Source organism: Equus caballus, chromosome 3 (assembly GCF_041296265.1).
Source record: "Equus caballus isolate H_3958 breed thoroughbred chromosome 3, TB-T2T, whole genome shotgun sequence".
Taxonomy (NCBI): Eukaryota; Metazoa; Chordata; class Mammalia; order Perissodactyla; family Equidae; genus Equus; species Equus caballus.
This window is the reverse complement of record NC_091686.1, coordinates 118,646,367-118,658,444: the sequence shown is the minus strand read 5'-3', so window position 1 is coordinate 118,658,444 and position 12,078 is coordinate 118,646,367. Positions and strand designations below refer to the sequence as shown.

General features: G+C 50.2%; 1 protein-coding gene across 13 annotated transcripts in view; it reads left to right on the top strand.

The window, feature by feature from the left end:
- The window catches only part of STX18 (syntaxin 18), a 127,548-nt gene that overhangs the window by 111,613 nt on the left and 3,857 nt on the right, over positions 1-12,078 (top strand). For 12 of the 13 annotated variants that reach the window (XM_001917824.6, XM_070262719.1, XM_070262720.1 and 9 more), the window contains 3 exons: positions 84-172; positions 9,638-9,696; positions 11,940-12,009. In XM_001917824.6, the coding sequence (XP_001917859.4) occupies positions 84-172; positions 9,638-9,696; positions 11,940-12,009 (218 nt within the window). The remainder of the gene's footprint in view (positions 1-83; positions 173-9,637; positions 9,697-11,939; positions 12,010-12,078) is intronic. The other variant, XM_023638362.2, reaches the window with a different exon arrangement.

Genomic DNA, 12,078 nt, shown 5'->3' with positions numbered 1-12,078 from the left:
TTTCTTTTCCATCTGATAAACCAGCCTATTCTAAAATGAATATTTTGCCTTCTGTCTATTTTTAACTTTTTTTTTTTTAACAGAAAAGATTCCAGCTGAAGCACAACCTGAATTGGGAAGCTGGGGAGATGGCAGAGGTGAAGATGAGTTATCGCCGGAGGAAATACAAATGGTAAAGCTCCTCTCTGCCTCGTCGTGTACTTCCAGCTACTTTCAGTAAGAGTATTTCATTGAGTAGGGCGTCATCCTGTGTGCCCTGGCCCTGATTTTTATACCGAGTTTTTAAAATTATAAATAAATATTTTAGGTACATCTTTTCCACATAATTTCCTAATTCTTAATTTGCTTTTCATATGTTTTAAATTTGCAGTAGCATAGTTAAAGACGAAATTGCCTCGGAATATTTTTACTAAGATTAGATGTCTTTTCAGCAGAGTAAAATAGTCTTCTAAACTAAGTGAGTCTTTTATGATTGCTGCTCTGGTGCTTTTCAATTGTTTGAAGTGCCGGTGGTGTGGCACTGTGAAGGAAGCATAAGTAACGACGGAAAATGAAGAGAGTGACGCCTTAGCTGCTCACACAGCTCCTGCCAGTTGCCTGTCCCCTGGCTGCTGGTACTCTAGTTTGTCATCCTTGGGGGAGTCTCGAAAGGAAACGGATAGCTTTGGCAAGAACCCCTCCCGGCTCACTTCCAGCAGTGCCTGTGCACAGCTCCCCCGGACCTGAGGCTTCCTAGGGCTGCCCGCCTAGCACTGTCCTCTGCCAGAGACTTGACACGCTGGCTCCCACCTACTGCGCTTACCAGCGGCTGTACCTGACAAATGACGGCACCTTAATCTCTGCAGCAGTTCACAGCGGGCAGAGCTTCTAAGTATTCTTTTTCTCCATGATACTCTTAGTAATCACACTAAGAGGTGGTGGGGCCTTACCCATCTCCTTTTAACTTTGGCAAAAAGCAGGAAAGTGTCTTGCCCAAGGTCCCCTAGTCAATAAGTGCTAGAGCTTATTAATAATCAGTTGGTAGATTTCCAACCCAAGTCTCCTTCTCAAGAAGATAAGTGGAGCATCGAGCCAAAGCTCTGTTGAGTGAGCCAGGGCTCCAGTCTTCTCCCAGCCTCAAGCCTCTCAGACTGAGGCATTCGTGCTGCCAAGCCCTTCTTTTCACCGTCATCTTCACATCTTACAGGACTCAAATGTTATGTCCTTGGAGATGTCTTCCCTGGCCACCCAACCTGAAGTGGCCCCCAGCCACTCTGTCCCTGTACCCCTCCTCATCCTCCTCCCTGCACTAGAATACAGGCCCCGTGAGAGCAGCATCTTGTCTGCTCTCAGTGCCTTCTTCCCAGAGCCTGGAAGAGTGTTGGTAACTTTTGTTGAATGGAAGAGTGACTCTGAGTATAATTTAAAGCTATAGGTGTTTTAAATGGTAAAGCAGAATCATCAGCAGGAACTACTAGAATATTCTGTCTAGTTTTAAGTATTACTATTATTATTTATACTTAGGAATACCTTCTGCATGCCAAGCCTTTTACATCTCGCCTTGTTTAATCTTCATAGCAACCCAGTGCAGTAGGAATTATTCTCCTATACAGTTGAAGAAAACGAGGCACAAAACCTCCAAAGCCCTCCCAAGGCTCCAGAGCCAGCAGCGCAGCCGAGCCACGCTCTGTGCCCTGAGCCCTGGCTCCACGCCCTGGGCCTTTTTACCGTATCCCAGCTCACAGGAGTCCCAGTGGGATCTGGTGGTGTAGGTGATGTGGCTGCGCAGGAGCTGTGTAACACACTGACGTGGCAGCCTGGCAGAGGAGTCAGCCAATGGCTTCGGGGCCCCACGGAGTGGGGTCGCAAATGCAGGTCTATAGGCCGGGCCCGGCAAGGGAGGCCAGGCGCACGTGTCTGCTCTCTTGAACATTGGCTACCGGGGGCTGAGGACTGGCTTTGGAATCCTCTTGCTCTCCAGACCTCCTGTTTCTTCTCCAAGCCTGCATGAAGGACTGAAACCCCTGCAGCACTCACAGTGGGGTTATCGACTGAGTGAGCTGACTGAGGTGCATGCCTCACAGGGCCAGGCACACAGTGGGTGCCAGTAACTGAGTTCTCTCAGCCCTTCTCCTTCAGAGTGGCAGGTTGTGCAAAGAGGCAGAACAGCTGTCCCCTGCACAGGGCGGAAGAAACTGGGTACGCTCGGGCTCTTGGGTCACAGCTGCACGTGTGCAGGGAAGGACTGCGGTGTGCATGCTGCACTCAGGGCAGGATCAAAGGTCATGCAGAGCAGCAGCTGCAGCTCCATGGAGTTTCACACATACTTTATGCTCAGTTCCGTTTCACAATTATTTATGCACCCAGATGAATGGTTTCCCTTTAAAATAGCACCTCAGAAGCTTGATTCCACTGAAGGTACTATTAGCCATACTTTCCTGGGATGAACTTTAGGGGCGCTTCCTCAGAGCCTTTGGTACTTTCTGTGACATAATAAGCAGAGCTATCTTTGTCCTTTATAGACAAAAGTAATTCTGAGCTCAAATACCTTAGAGGGGCCTACCAGGCCCCTGCCTTCCACTTCAGCTTCTCTCATGTTGCAGAATGCACCCTCTGACTTTGAGGACGTGCTCAGTGCTCACCAGACCCAGGCAGATGTGTGACCTGGAAGCCTCGAGGTATAGAGGTGGCTAGAGGAAGACAGCAGCATGGATTCCGGTCAGCCACTGTTGCTGCCCAGTGCAGTGGAGAGATGAGGAGGGCCTTGGCCAGAGAGTGGCAGTGAAGGCAAAGATAAGAGCTATGTCAGGGGAAATGGACTGGACTTGGTGATCCATTGGAGGGCAGTAGGGGTGTGAGAAACTGAGAAGGAGAAGGAGCCTGGAGCTTTCTAACTTGGGTAAACAGGATGCCGGCAGGGGGAGAAGGGAGGGCGCACAGAAGGTGGGCAGGCGAGGGCTGGCCGGGAGATGAATTTCATGGTAGACAGGTGTGAGTCTGAGGCCTGTGGGAGGCCTGCGGGAGGTGTCTCGTGGGCTGGGGGATCCTGGCCTCGGGGCTTGGGCTAGAGATGCAAATGCGGGAGACATCTGACTGCTGGCGTCTGAAACAGCGTGTGTAGGGGAGAGAAGAGAAAGGCCAAGGACATCACCCCAGGGACACTCCACTAGAGAGCAGGCCACGTGGAGAAGCCACCAAGTGAAAGCGAAGAACAGTTAGATCATGCTCCTTCCTAGAGCCAAATGATGGCAAAAATGCCTTAAAATCTCGTAGTTTTCCTTAAATTTGTACAAAGTAATTTTATTAATGAAAATGATGTCATGTTCCCCCAAATATTGTAGCATGACCACATATCTTTGCTAGAGATAAAAATGTGTATAGCACTATCTTTTTGTTAAGAAAGAAACCATTTGTATTTAAGTAGAATTTTACCTTCTATTTAGAGCTTTTTTTAATGCACTGCACTACTCTGCCTAAAGGAAATAGCTAGAATAACAGTAGTCGTTTGCCTTTCTCCTGTAGGCAGTGGTGAGTGGCAGAGGTTTGTTAACCTTGCAGACGCATGACTTACGAGCCTCTACGTGTGTGAAGGGTGGACCAGGGGAAGGCTGGCAGCAAGGATATCTATAAGCAACTGATGCTCAGTCCCGTGAGGGAAAGGACATGGGCTTTGGGACTAGACAGAGTTGGTTATGAATCCTCTTTATATCACTTACCGTCTGTGTAATTTGTGGCAAGAAAATTAGCCCCACTGAACTTTCACTTAGTAAGAATCCACAGCCCAGCCAGTGTTGGCCCCCACACGGAGAAGCTGTTGCTGTGCCTGTGCTCTCTTGCCTTCACTGCACGTGTGCGGGTGTGATTCAGCTAATTTATGTGAAAAATAAAGGTTCATTTCATAAGACTCTTCTTTCCATAATGACTATGGATGCATCCCACTTCCATTTCATCTTAGTGTCCTAACTGAATCATTGTCTAAAAGCTTGCCAAAGACCATTCCCAATAATGCTAGTCCTTTAGGCTTTGCAGTGTCAGTGACTTATCAGAACTAGCAAGACCGCCCTGATTTTTACTGCATTACTGCAAGTGGATTGGGCAAAAGGACATCAGGTTGAGTACTTTTATGACAAGCTATTTAATGTTCAGCTAACTTCTTTCTTAATTAGGAATAGTAGCTAAGTGCCATATCTTCTTAGTCTAACCCAAATCTTACTAAAAGGCTCAACCCTGAAAACAAAGAGAAAGAAGTACTCTGCTATTGGTTTTAAATTGGAAAGTGTTTTAGCAAATTGTGATCATAATTCATAATCACTGTTCTGGAATTTTTCCTCAGGGTAAAATAATGAATTAAGCCCTATAATAGCAATTTAATTCATTATTTCACCCATAGGATTAGTTGTTAACATGTTCCAAAATGGTTGCAGAGTATTCTATGATCTGCACAATAAACTTCCATTTATAACTCATGATACAGGTATATTAATGCCTTTGAGTTAATATAAGCAGATGTTTTGTGGTCAGGCCAAGTGGAGCCAAATTGTTTTCTGATGTTACATTGAGAAAATACCTCCTTTTCTAAGCCTACATTCATTTTACCTGTGAAACCACCTGCATATATTCCTTGCGATAATTTTTAAAGACATGAATGTGACTTCTGTTCTTAAATCCACATGAAAGGTGTCCTTGGCCCCTGGAAGCACAAGGCGGCTAGCTGACAGGGCCTGCAGTCTGTGGCCAGGCTCAGCTCACACACTGAGAACACAAGAATTGTTGGTAGAATCTGAGCGCCATGCGAGGGCTGGAGTCCAGACCCTGGCAGGTTCACAGTGACACGGGTTGGGATCAAGGTGAGGGTTGCAGATGAGTGCGACAGCGTTTGGCACAGAAAGAGCACACTTGGCAGAGCCCAGGGAGGGCCTGGGTGGTGGGCTCTTGAGCCAAGGGGCAGACTGCTTTCCAGGTTAAGCCCATGGCTTCTGGCCCCTGTGGGTTCCTGGTCTCTGGTTCAGTTAGCTGCTCTTGGCTCTGGGCAGTGCAGATACTTCTGGCCTCATTTTATCCTCAGTGGCTTTTGTGGGAATGATTTTCTTTTTAAAACCGTAGTAAAGAGGATTAGATTAGAAAAGTTTCTGTAACAGTGTGTTCGCAATGTAGATTTGTATCCTTTAAACCAGATTATAAACCCTTTTGTGGGCCCCTGTTTGAAAGTCTGAGTGACTTCTAAATGGAATAAAGCAATTAAATAGTATTGCTTAACATTCATGTAACACACACCTTATGTTATATGTACCGCTCCAAGCACTTCAGTGTTCATTAATTTATGCCACCCCATTTGGTAGGGACTATTGCTGGCCCCATATTACAGGGAGCTCCCAAGTCCTAGACTTTTAAACATGATGCCTACCACTGTGGTTAGGGGGCTAAGGGGAAGCTGCTGGGGGCATTAGTTGGCACTGAGGGAAAGTATTGTATTTTGGTGTGAGATCTAAACAGTATGAAGCGAAATGGGCCATGGCAGGGAGCCCAGAGTGGCGGGCTGGTTACTGTCACGCTTGTAGGACTCTACTCGCCCACCTTACCCATTTTCTAGGCCTCATCCTCTTTTCAGTGACTCACATCGATGGACAAAGTGTTTCATAGACTATGGTGGGTTTGTCTTCCCAGGGCCTATAGGTGCCCCTGTCCGTGGTGCTGACCGTGGAGATGAGGCCTCTCCTTCAGCATTGCACCTTGTGAAGTACTTGTCTCTGCGGGGACACAGACACCAGCTGCTGTGGCTGCCAGTGAGCCCCAGCAGACGACACTGTGTACACATTTCTCATGCCTGAGAGTGAAATGACCAGGAGTCACAGCGGCCCTCTGCAATTTGAAACTGAGAGGTGGAAGGGGCCTTCAAAGCATTTACTGACTCATTTTGCACATACGGAATCTGACTCAAGAGAGATTGAATAATAATAATTAACATTTAGTGAGGGCTTACTGTGTGCCATGTACTTTGGTAAGCAACTTACATGTATTAGCACGTCTTCCTCCTAATGATTCTATGAATTAAACACTATTATTTCCCAATTTTAGTGATGACAGAGGCACAGAGAGGTTAAGTTAGCTGCCCAAGGTCATTCAGCCTAGAAGGTGAAGGAGCCATCCTTCCCCACCCTCAGAATCAGGCAGGAAAGGAGGAGACTCACCACATCTGTTCAGAGAGAGAAGCTGACAGGCCACCCTGAAGTCCAGTGAGTGGCCCAGGGTCAGCTGAGCAGTTCCCACAAGGCCCCTGGCATACCCACCGCCTACCGCTGCTGCCTAGCATTGGCTGCTCCCCACCTTCCTCAGCAGATGAGAAGTGAGGGTGAGGTCTGCCATTGAGACAACATCGGAAACCATCCTGAAACCTGGTACAAGCGAATGTCGTCAGCAGCCTGGCCGTTACTGCCTCTGCCTGGGCCCTGCCAGATCTCATTAAGTGGCTACCCTGCACTTGGCTTGGGAGACAGGTCTTGTGGTTTTTTAAAAACGGCAGTCCTCTGAATGGAGGCTGCTCTCCTTAAAGCTCCTGCCTTTGGCAGACATCTCTCTTCAGCCCTTATCACTGCTTGATCCCCTGAGGCATTTGTTTCTCCCACTTCCTCCAGGGACTGGGTATTTCTTCCATGGCATCAGGATCCCATGGGTTGGAAGGAAATTGGAGCCAGAATCTGGTCCCAGTGCTGACTGCTGCCAACAGGAGCCCTTGCGAAGCCGCAGTTACCCAGAGGCCTGAAAGGAAACGCAGCGCACTGCCACATGCCCTCAAGTCGGGGGCACAGAGAAAGCTTTGTTCCCGAGGAACGCTCCAGTTCCTAAATCACCTTGAACCTGTAGTTAGTTTTGTTTAGGAACAGTTTAAAAACGTAAAAGGACTGTGGATTTAAAAGGTTAGGGCCATGTTCCATCATTAGAAAAATTCAAAAAAATTCTCCCCACCAAAAAAATCCCAACAAGCCGAGTGGGACCTGAATTAGTCCAGTTAGAACCTACCTGCAGAAGTAATTGTATTGCTCCTTAAATACTGGACTTTTAAGTAGCTGCTGAGTTGACAGTTAACAGAACTGATACTTTCAAACTCAAAAGTGAAATTTCTTTTCTCTTAAATAGCCTTTTTGATGCATAATTCGACAGGCCATGGCAGCACCATCAGTAGCCAGCAGGGCAGCCTGACTGGCTGAGGTGGGCCTGCAGGGAGCTTGCCCAGCACTCCCCCACTCCAGAAGCTTGGCCACCTCCCGCCTTTTCTGACCCAGGATGTCTGGGATGGAGTGGAGGCCTCTTGTGTTTTGACAAGCAGCTGGGGCTGAGAAATGTCAGGCCCTACACTGGGCTCGTGGCCCAGAGAAGAAAGAGCACCCTGCCCCAGGAGGGAGATGGGCCCCTGCACCAGTGTGAGAAGTGCAGTGCTGGAGTCAACTATGGGGAGCTTTTCAGAAAGAGAGAGGGCGCGGTAGAAAGTGACTGAATCTGCCTCAAGGTCTGGTCACTGAGAAGGTGCCTGTGTTGGGTTTCGAGGGACCGTTCGGAGTTCCCCAGCCGGGAGATAAAGCCATCCTAGGCTGAGAGCCAGCCTGCGCAGACTTGAGGTGGGGATAGCAGGAGATGCCCACGGAGGCGGGCAGTGGCGGGGTCATGGGGAACACTGCTCCTTGGACCTGATCTGTAAGCATGACTGGCATTTTAGATCACTTTGACCAAGAAGTGAACGACAGATTGAAGGCGAGCGAGAGAGTATGGGGGCGGAATTTAGACGACAGGGGAGGAATGAGTACAGCAAGCATGTCAGGTAAAACTGGCCGACAGGAAGGGAGGGTGCGAGCATGGAGCGCGGTGCTGAGTGCCTAGGGGAGGGGCTGGAGATGAGAAGGACAGCTGAGGAGGCCCTGCCCAGAGGAACAGAGGCTCCCTGAGTCTCCAGTGAGTGGAGTGAGCAAGGCAGAGGTGGGGGTTAGGGAACACAAGGAGGGGTGAGGAGGTGTCGCAAAGGGAGCAGCATGGGTGGGTGCAGAGGTGAGAGCACAGCTCGGTCCCTCCCTGGGGAAATGGGAGGGAGACGGGGTTGGTGAGGGAGAACGTTGAGTCCCTGCATGTGAGATGCGCGCAGGCCCATGGTGGCCATCGTGAATTCCAGAAGCATTACCTTCTTTCTCCTTTGTTGCTTTACTAAGCAAATGAGAACCAGGTCTGCAGTCAGTTTGCAAAGCCTCTGGAGAGCAAGGGCTTGCCTTTGTTTTGTTCCTCTACACAGCACCTGGCGCAGAGAATGCCTCAGAAAATATTTATGGGCGTGCCTGCAGGTTTAACAGATGTGAAAGAAAGAACATGAATGATGCTTTTTTCTTTTTTTTTTAAAGATTTTATTTTTCCTTTTTCTCCCCAAAGCCCCCCAGTACATACATGTATACTTTTAGTTGTGGGTCCTTCTAGCTGTGGCATGTGGGACACCACCCCAGCATGGCCCGATGAGCGGTGCCATGTCTGCGTCCAGGATCCAAACTGGCGAAACCGCAGGCCGCCAAAGTGGAGCATGCGAGCTTGACCACTCGGCCACGGGGCTGGCCCCGTATGATGCTTTTTCAAAGTTGAGCTCAATATGGTTCTCACCCTCGAGCAGCTCATAGTCACACAGAGTTTGGGACAAGGCAGCAAGTGATTAATATCCTAAGAGGTTTTCAGAAGATGTTAGGCCAAGATTAGAAAAATGACAAAGAACTTTGAGCTTGGGCCAGGGATGGTGTCATGGAGAAGGTGGCATTTGAGCTGGGTCTCTGGGATGTGGGGCAGGAGATGGAGGACGCTTCCTGCCTGTCTGCGCATTCAGGGAGTTGAGTGGGCACACGAGGACAGAGTTGCTGGTCTTGTCCATGAGGGGAAGGAGGAGACTGTCCTGGCCCACACTGTGGGGAAGCTTCAGATGCTCCATGCTTTTGTTTGGCCAGAATCCAGTTAGTAAGAATGGCCAGGAGGGCAGCTGACCTCTCTCCTGAGGTAACTCAGCTCTGACGAGCTCCCTGGCTGTCAGAGGCAGGGTGGCCATCTTCACCCAGACTGAGCCCTGAAGCCTGGTCACCAGCCTGAGCACTAGGAATGCAGCTTCTCTGGCTCCTGGGCCTATCCCTGTTATGGATTGGCCATGGGCAGAGCTCGAAATCAGACTGCATCCCAGTGTAGTCTGCCACTGCCCTGCCCTCAGCAAAGCCACTCAACCTCACTGCTCCGTTTAAAGGTCAAGGTGCCAGAGGCAGGAAGCAAAGGCCCGTGGGAGCCCAGAGGAGAGGGCAAGAAGGATAACTGAGGCCGACCCACGCTCCCTGTGCTCTCCATCCATCATCATAGTCGGCTTGCATAGTTGCAGCTCAAATGAATGGGAGGGAAAAGTCAAGCCACAGGCAGCCCAGCTGTCCGTCGCATTTTCATTTTCTTCCTGAAGCAGGGATATTGTCACACCACTGCTCAGGGCCTTCCAGCAACGCCATGTTGCTCCGTGCTGGAATAGGGACTCAGTGGTGCCTCCCGGAGGATGAATCAGAGATTTCTGTACAGACAGCTTGCTGCACACTTGCCTTTGGCTGCATCGCTTTTGAGACTGAAGTGCAGTCTGATGTTATTCTTGATGTGTTTGTTTCCCCAGTTTGAACAGGAAAATCAGCGCCTCATCGGTGAAATGAACAGCCTGTTTGACGAAGTGAGGTATGTATGTAGTTCCTTTGTGAGCTGATGGCCTAGTTTGCAACTTTTCTAGAAACTAGGAACTTCTTTAATTTACTTTGGTGTCCAGGCATCCACATGCATTGGGCCAAATGCAGTGCCCCTGAGCCATGGAGGGGGTGTGGGGATGCTGCCCAAGTTCACAGACTCCCTTCAACCTGTGGGCCTGTAGGAGGTAAGCCCCTGCCTGCTGCTATGAGGCTTCCAGGTGCTGCTTCACCCAAAAGGGTCACTTAGTGACTGCAGACGGATCACCAGATATAATGACCACCACCAGTTGGGTGGCTGTTCACATTTAATCCTCTAAGATGAAATGGGGGGCCTTGTGACAGCTGACAAGGGGAAACCTGCTCCTGCAAATGGCTCCACTGGGCCGGTCACCCCCTCACCAAAGGGATCAGCAACACACAAGGCAAGTGGCCGTGGCCACACATGTGTACCATCGCTGGCCCTCCAGGGAGATCATTCAGGGGCCTGTTTCCCTGGGAATGTCTGGAGCGTTCTGAAAGGAAGGCCTGGGCCTTTGCAGAGCACTGAAACCCTTGTTGCATTGTGGGCACTTCCCAAAAGAGAAGGACTCCTGATGTTGCACCCACACAGCCCTGAGACTGAGGAGAGATGTTGCCCTCTGACAGCTACCCCCAGGGCTTCTGTGGCCTTTGCCCTCCGAGGGGGCCTCCTAGACCTTCCTCTGAGACTTGGCTCTCACTGTCCCCAGCCCAGCTCCACTTGGCTCTTCCTGCCAAGTCTCCTTTCCTCCTCTCCTTATGTGGTCTGGAAGGAGTTGAGGCCCGCCTTCACATACCAGGGAGCACCTCCGCTCCCTCCTGGGCTCAGCTCCGTTCACTGCCCCACAGCCTCTCCCCTCCTGCCACTTCTGCCGCTGCCTGTGCTGGGACAGTGGTTAACTTCAGCCCTGTCCCTCGTCTGTTTCTGGCCATACACCACCCCCTCACTAACCCCCAGGGGCATCCATGCTGCCCCGAAAACAGAGAAAAGCTCAGACACTCAGTTGCTGAAGCTAGATCTATTTTCCAAGGGAATCAGAAGAGTTTTTTGTTTTAGTAGAGTGTGGGTGAGTGATAAATAAACTCTTTCTGTTAACCTACTGAGCAGTGACAAAGTTGGGTCATCACCATATTCGGAGGTTTTCTTTTGCATCCCCACCACGTGTTACTGTGGTTAGTAGGCTAGGCACAGGCCTTACTATTAGGAGACTGGGATGGGGCCGTGTGCTTCTGGCCCCACGCACTGACCCAGAAGGCCGGGGCACTGTGGGTCGGCTCACGTGGGAGGGCACATTTCCAAACAGTCCAGTGCACCTCACGAAGCTGGGAGACATGACAGGGGAATGGGAAGTAGGGTGAACCTCCCTCTGCCCGTCTCCGCCTTCCCTGAGCCTGACCTGGAGTCCGCTGCCTTTGTGACAGCTGACGTGGAGTCTCCTTCCTCTCTCATGGCTGACCTGGAGTCCCCTCCCTCTCGACCGGATGACCTGGTGTCCCTCTCTCTCTCAGGTGACACAGCGTCCCCTCCCTCTCTCATGGATGACACGGTGTCCCTCCCTCTCTCACGGATGACCTGGTGTCCCTCCCTCTCTCACGGATGACCTGGTGTCCACTCCCTCTCACGGATGACATGGTGTCCCCTCCCTCTCTCTTGGATGACATGGTGTCCCCTCCCCCTCTCACAGATGACCTGGTGTCCACTCCTCTCTCACGGCTGACATGGTGTCCCTCCCTCTCTCACAGATGACCTGTTGTCCACTCCCTCTCTCATGGCTGACATGGTGTCCCTCCCTCTCTCACGGATGACCTGGTGTCCACTCCCTCTCTCACGGATGACGTGTTGTCCCCTCCCTCTCTCACGGATGACGTGTTGTCCCCTCCCTCTCTTGGATGACATGGTGTCCCCTCCCTCTCTCTCGGCTGACATGGTGTCTCCTCCCTCTCTCATGGGTGACATGGTGTCCCTCCCTCTCTCTCGGATGACATGGTGTCCCCTCCCTCTCTCATGGGTGACATGGTGTCCCCTCCCTCTCTTACAGATGACATGCTGTCCCTCCCTCTCTCACAGATGACCTGGTGTCCACTCCCTCTCTCACGGATGACATGGTGTCCCCTTCCCTTGTATTTAGAAGAGACAATTTCTTTAGAAATGTGTGACATTTCTGTTAAGATTACCAAGTACTAATAGTTAATATGTAATCTATTTTTTTAATGAAGGCAAATTGAAGGGAAAGTGGTTGAAATTTCCAGACTCCAAGAGATATTCACAGAAAAGGTTTTACAACAGGTAAGAAAAAACAGTTTTTAAGTTTTAGCTTAAGAGGACTATCCAAAGAACTCAGGGCACTTCTCCTGA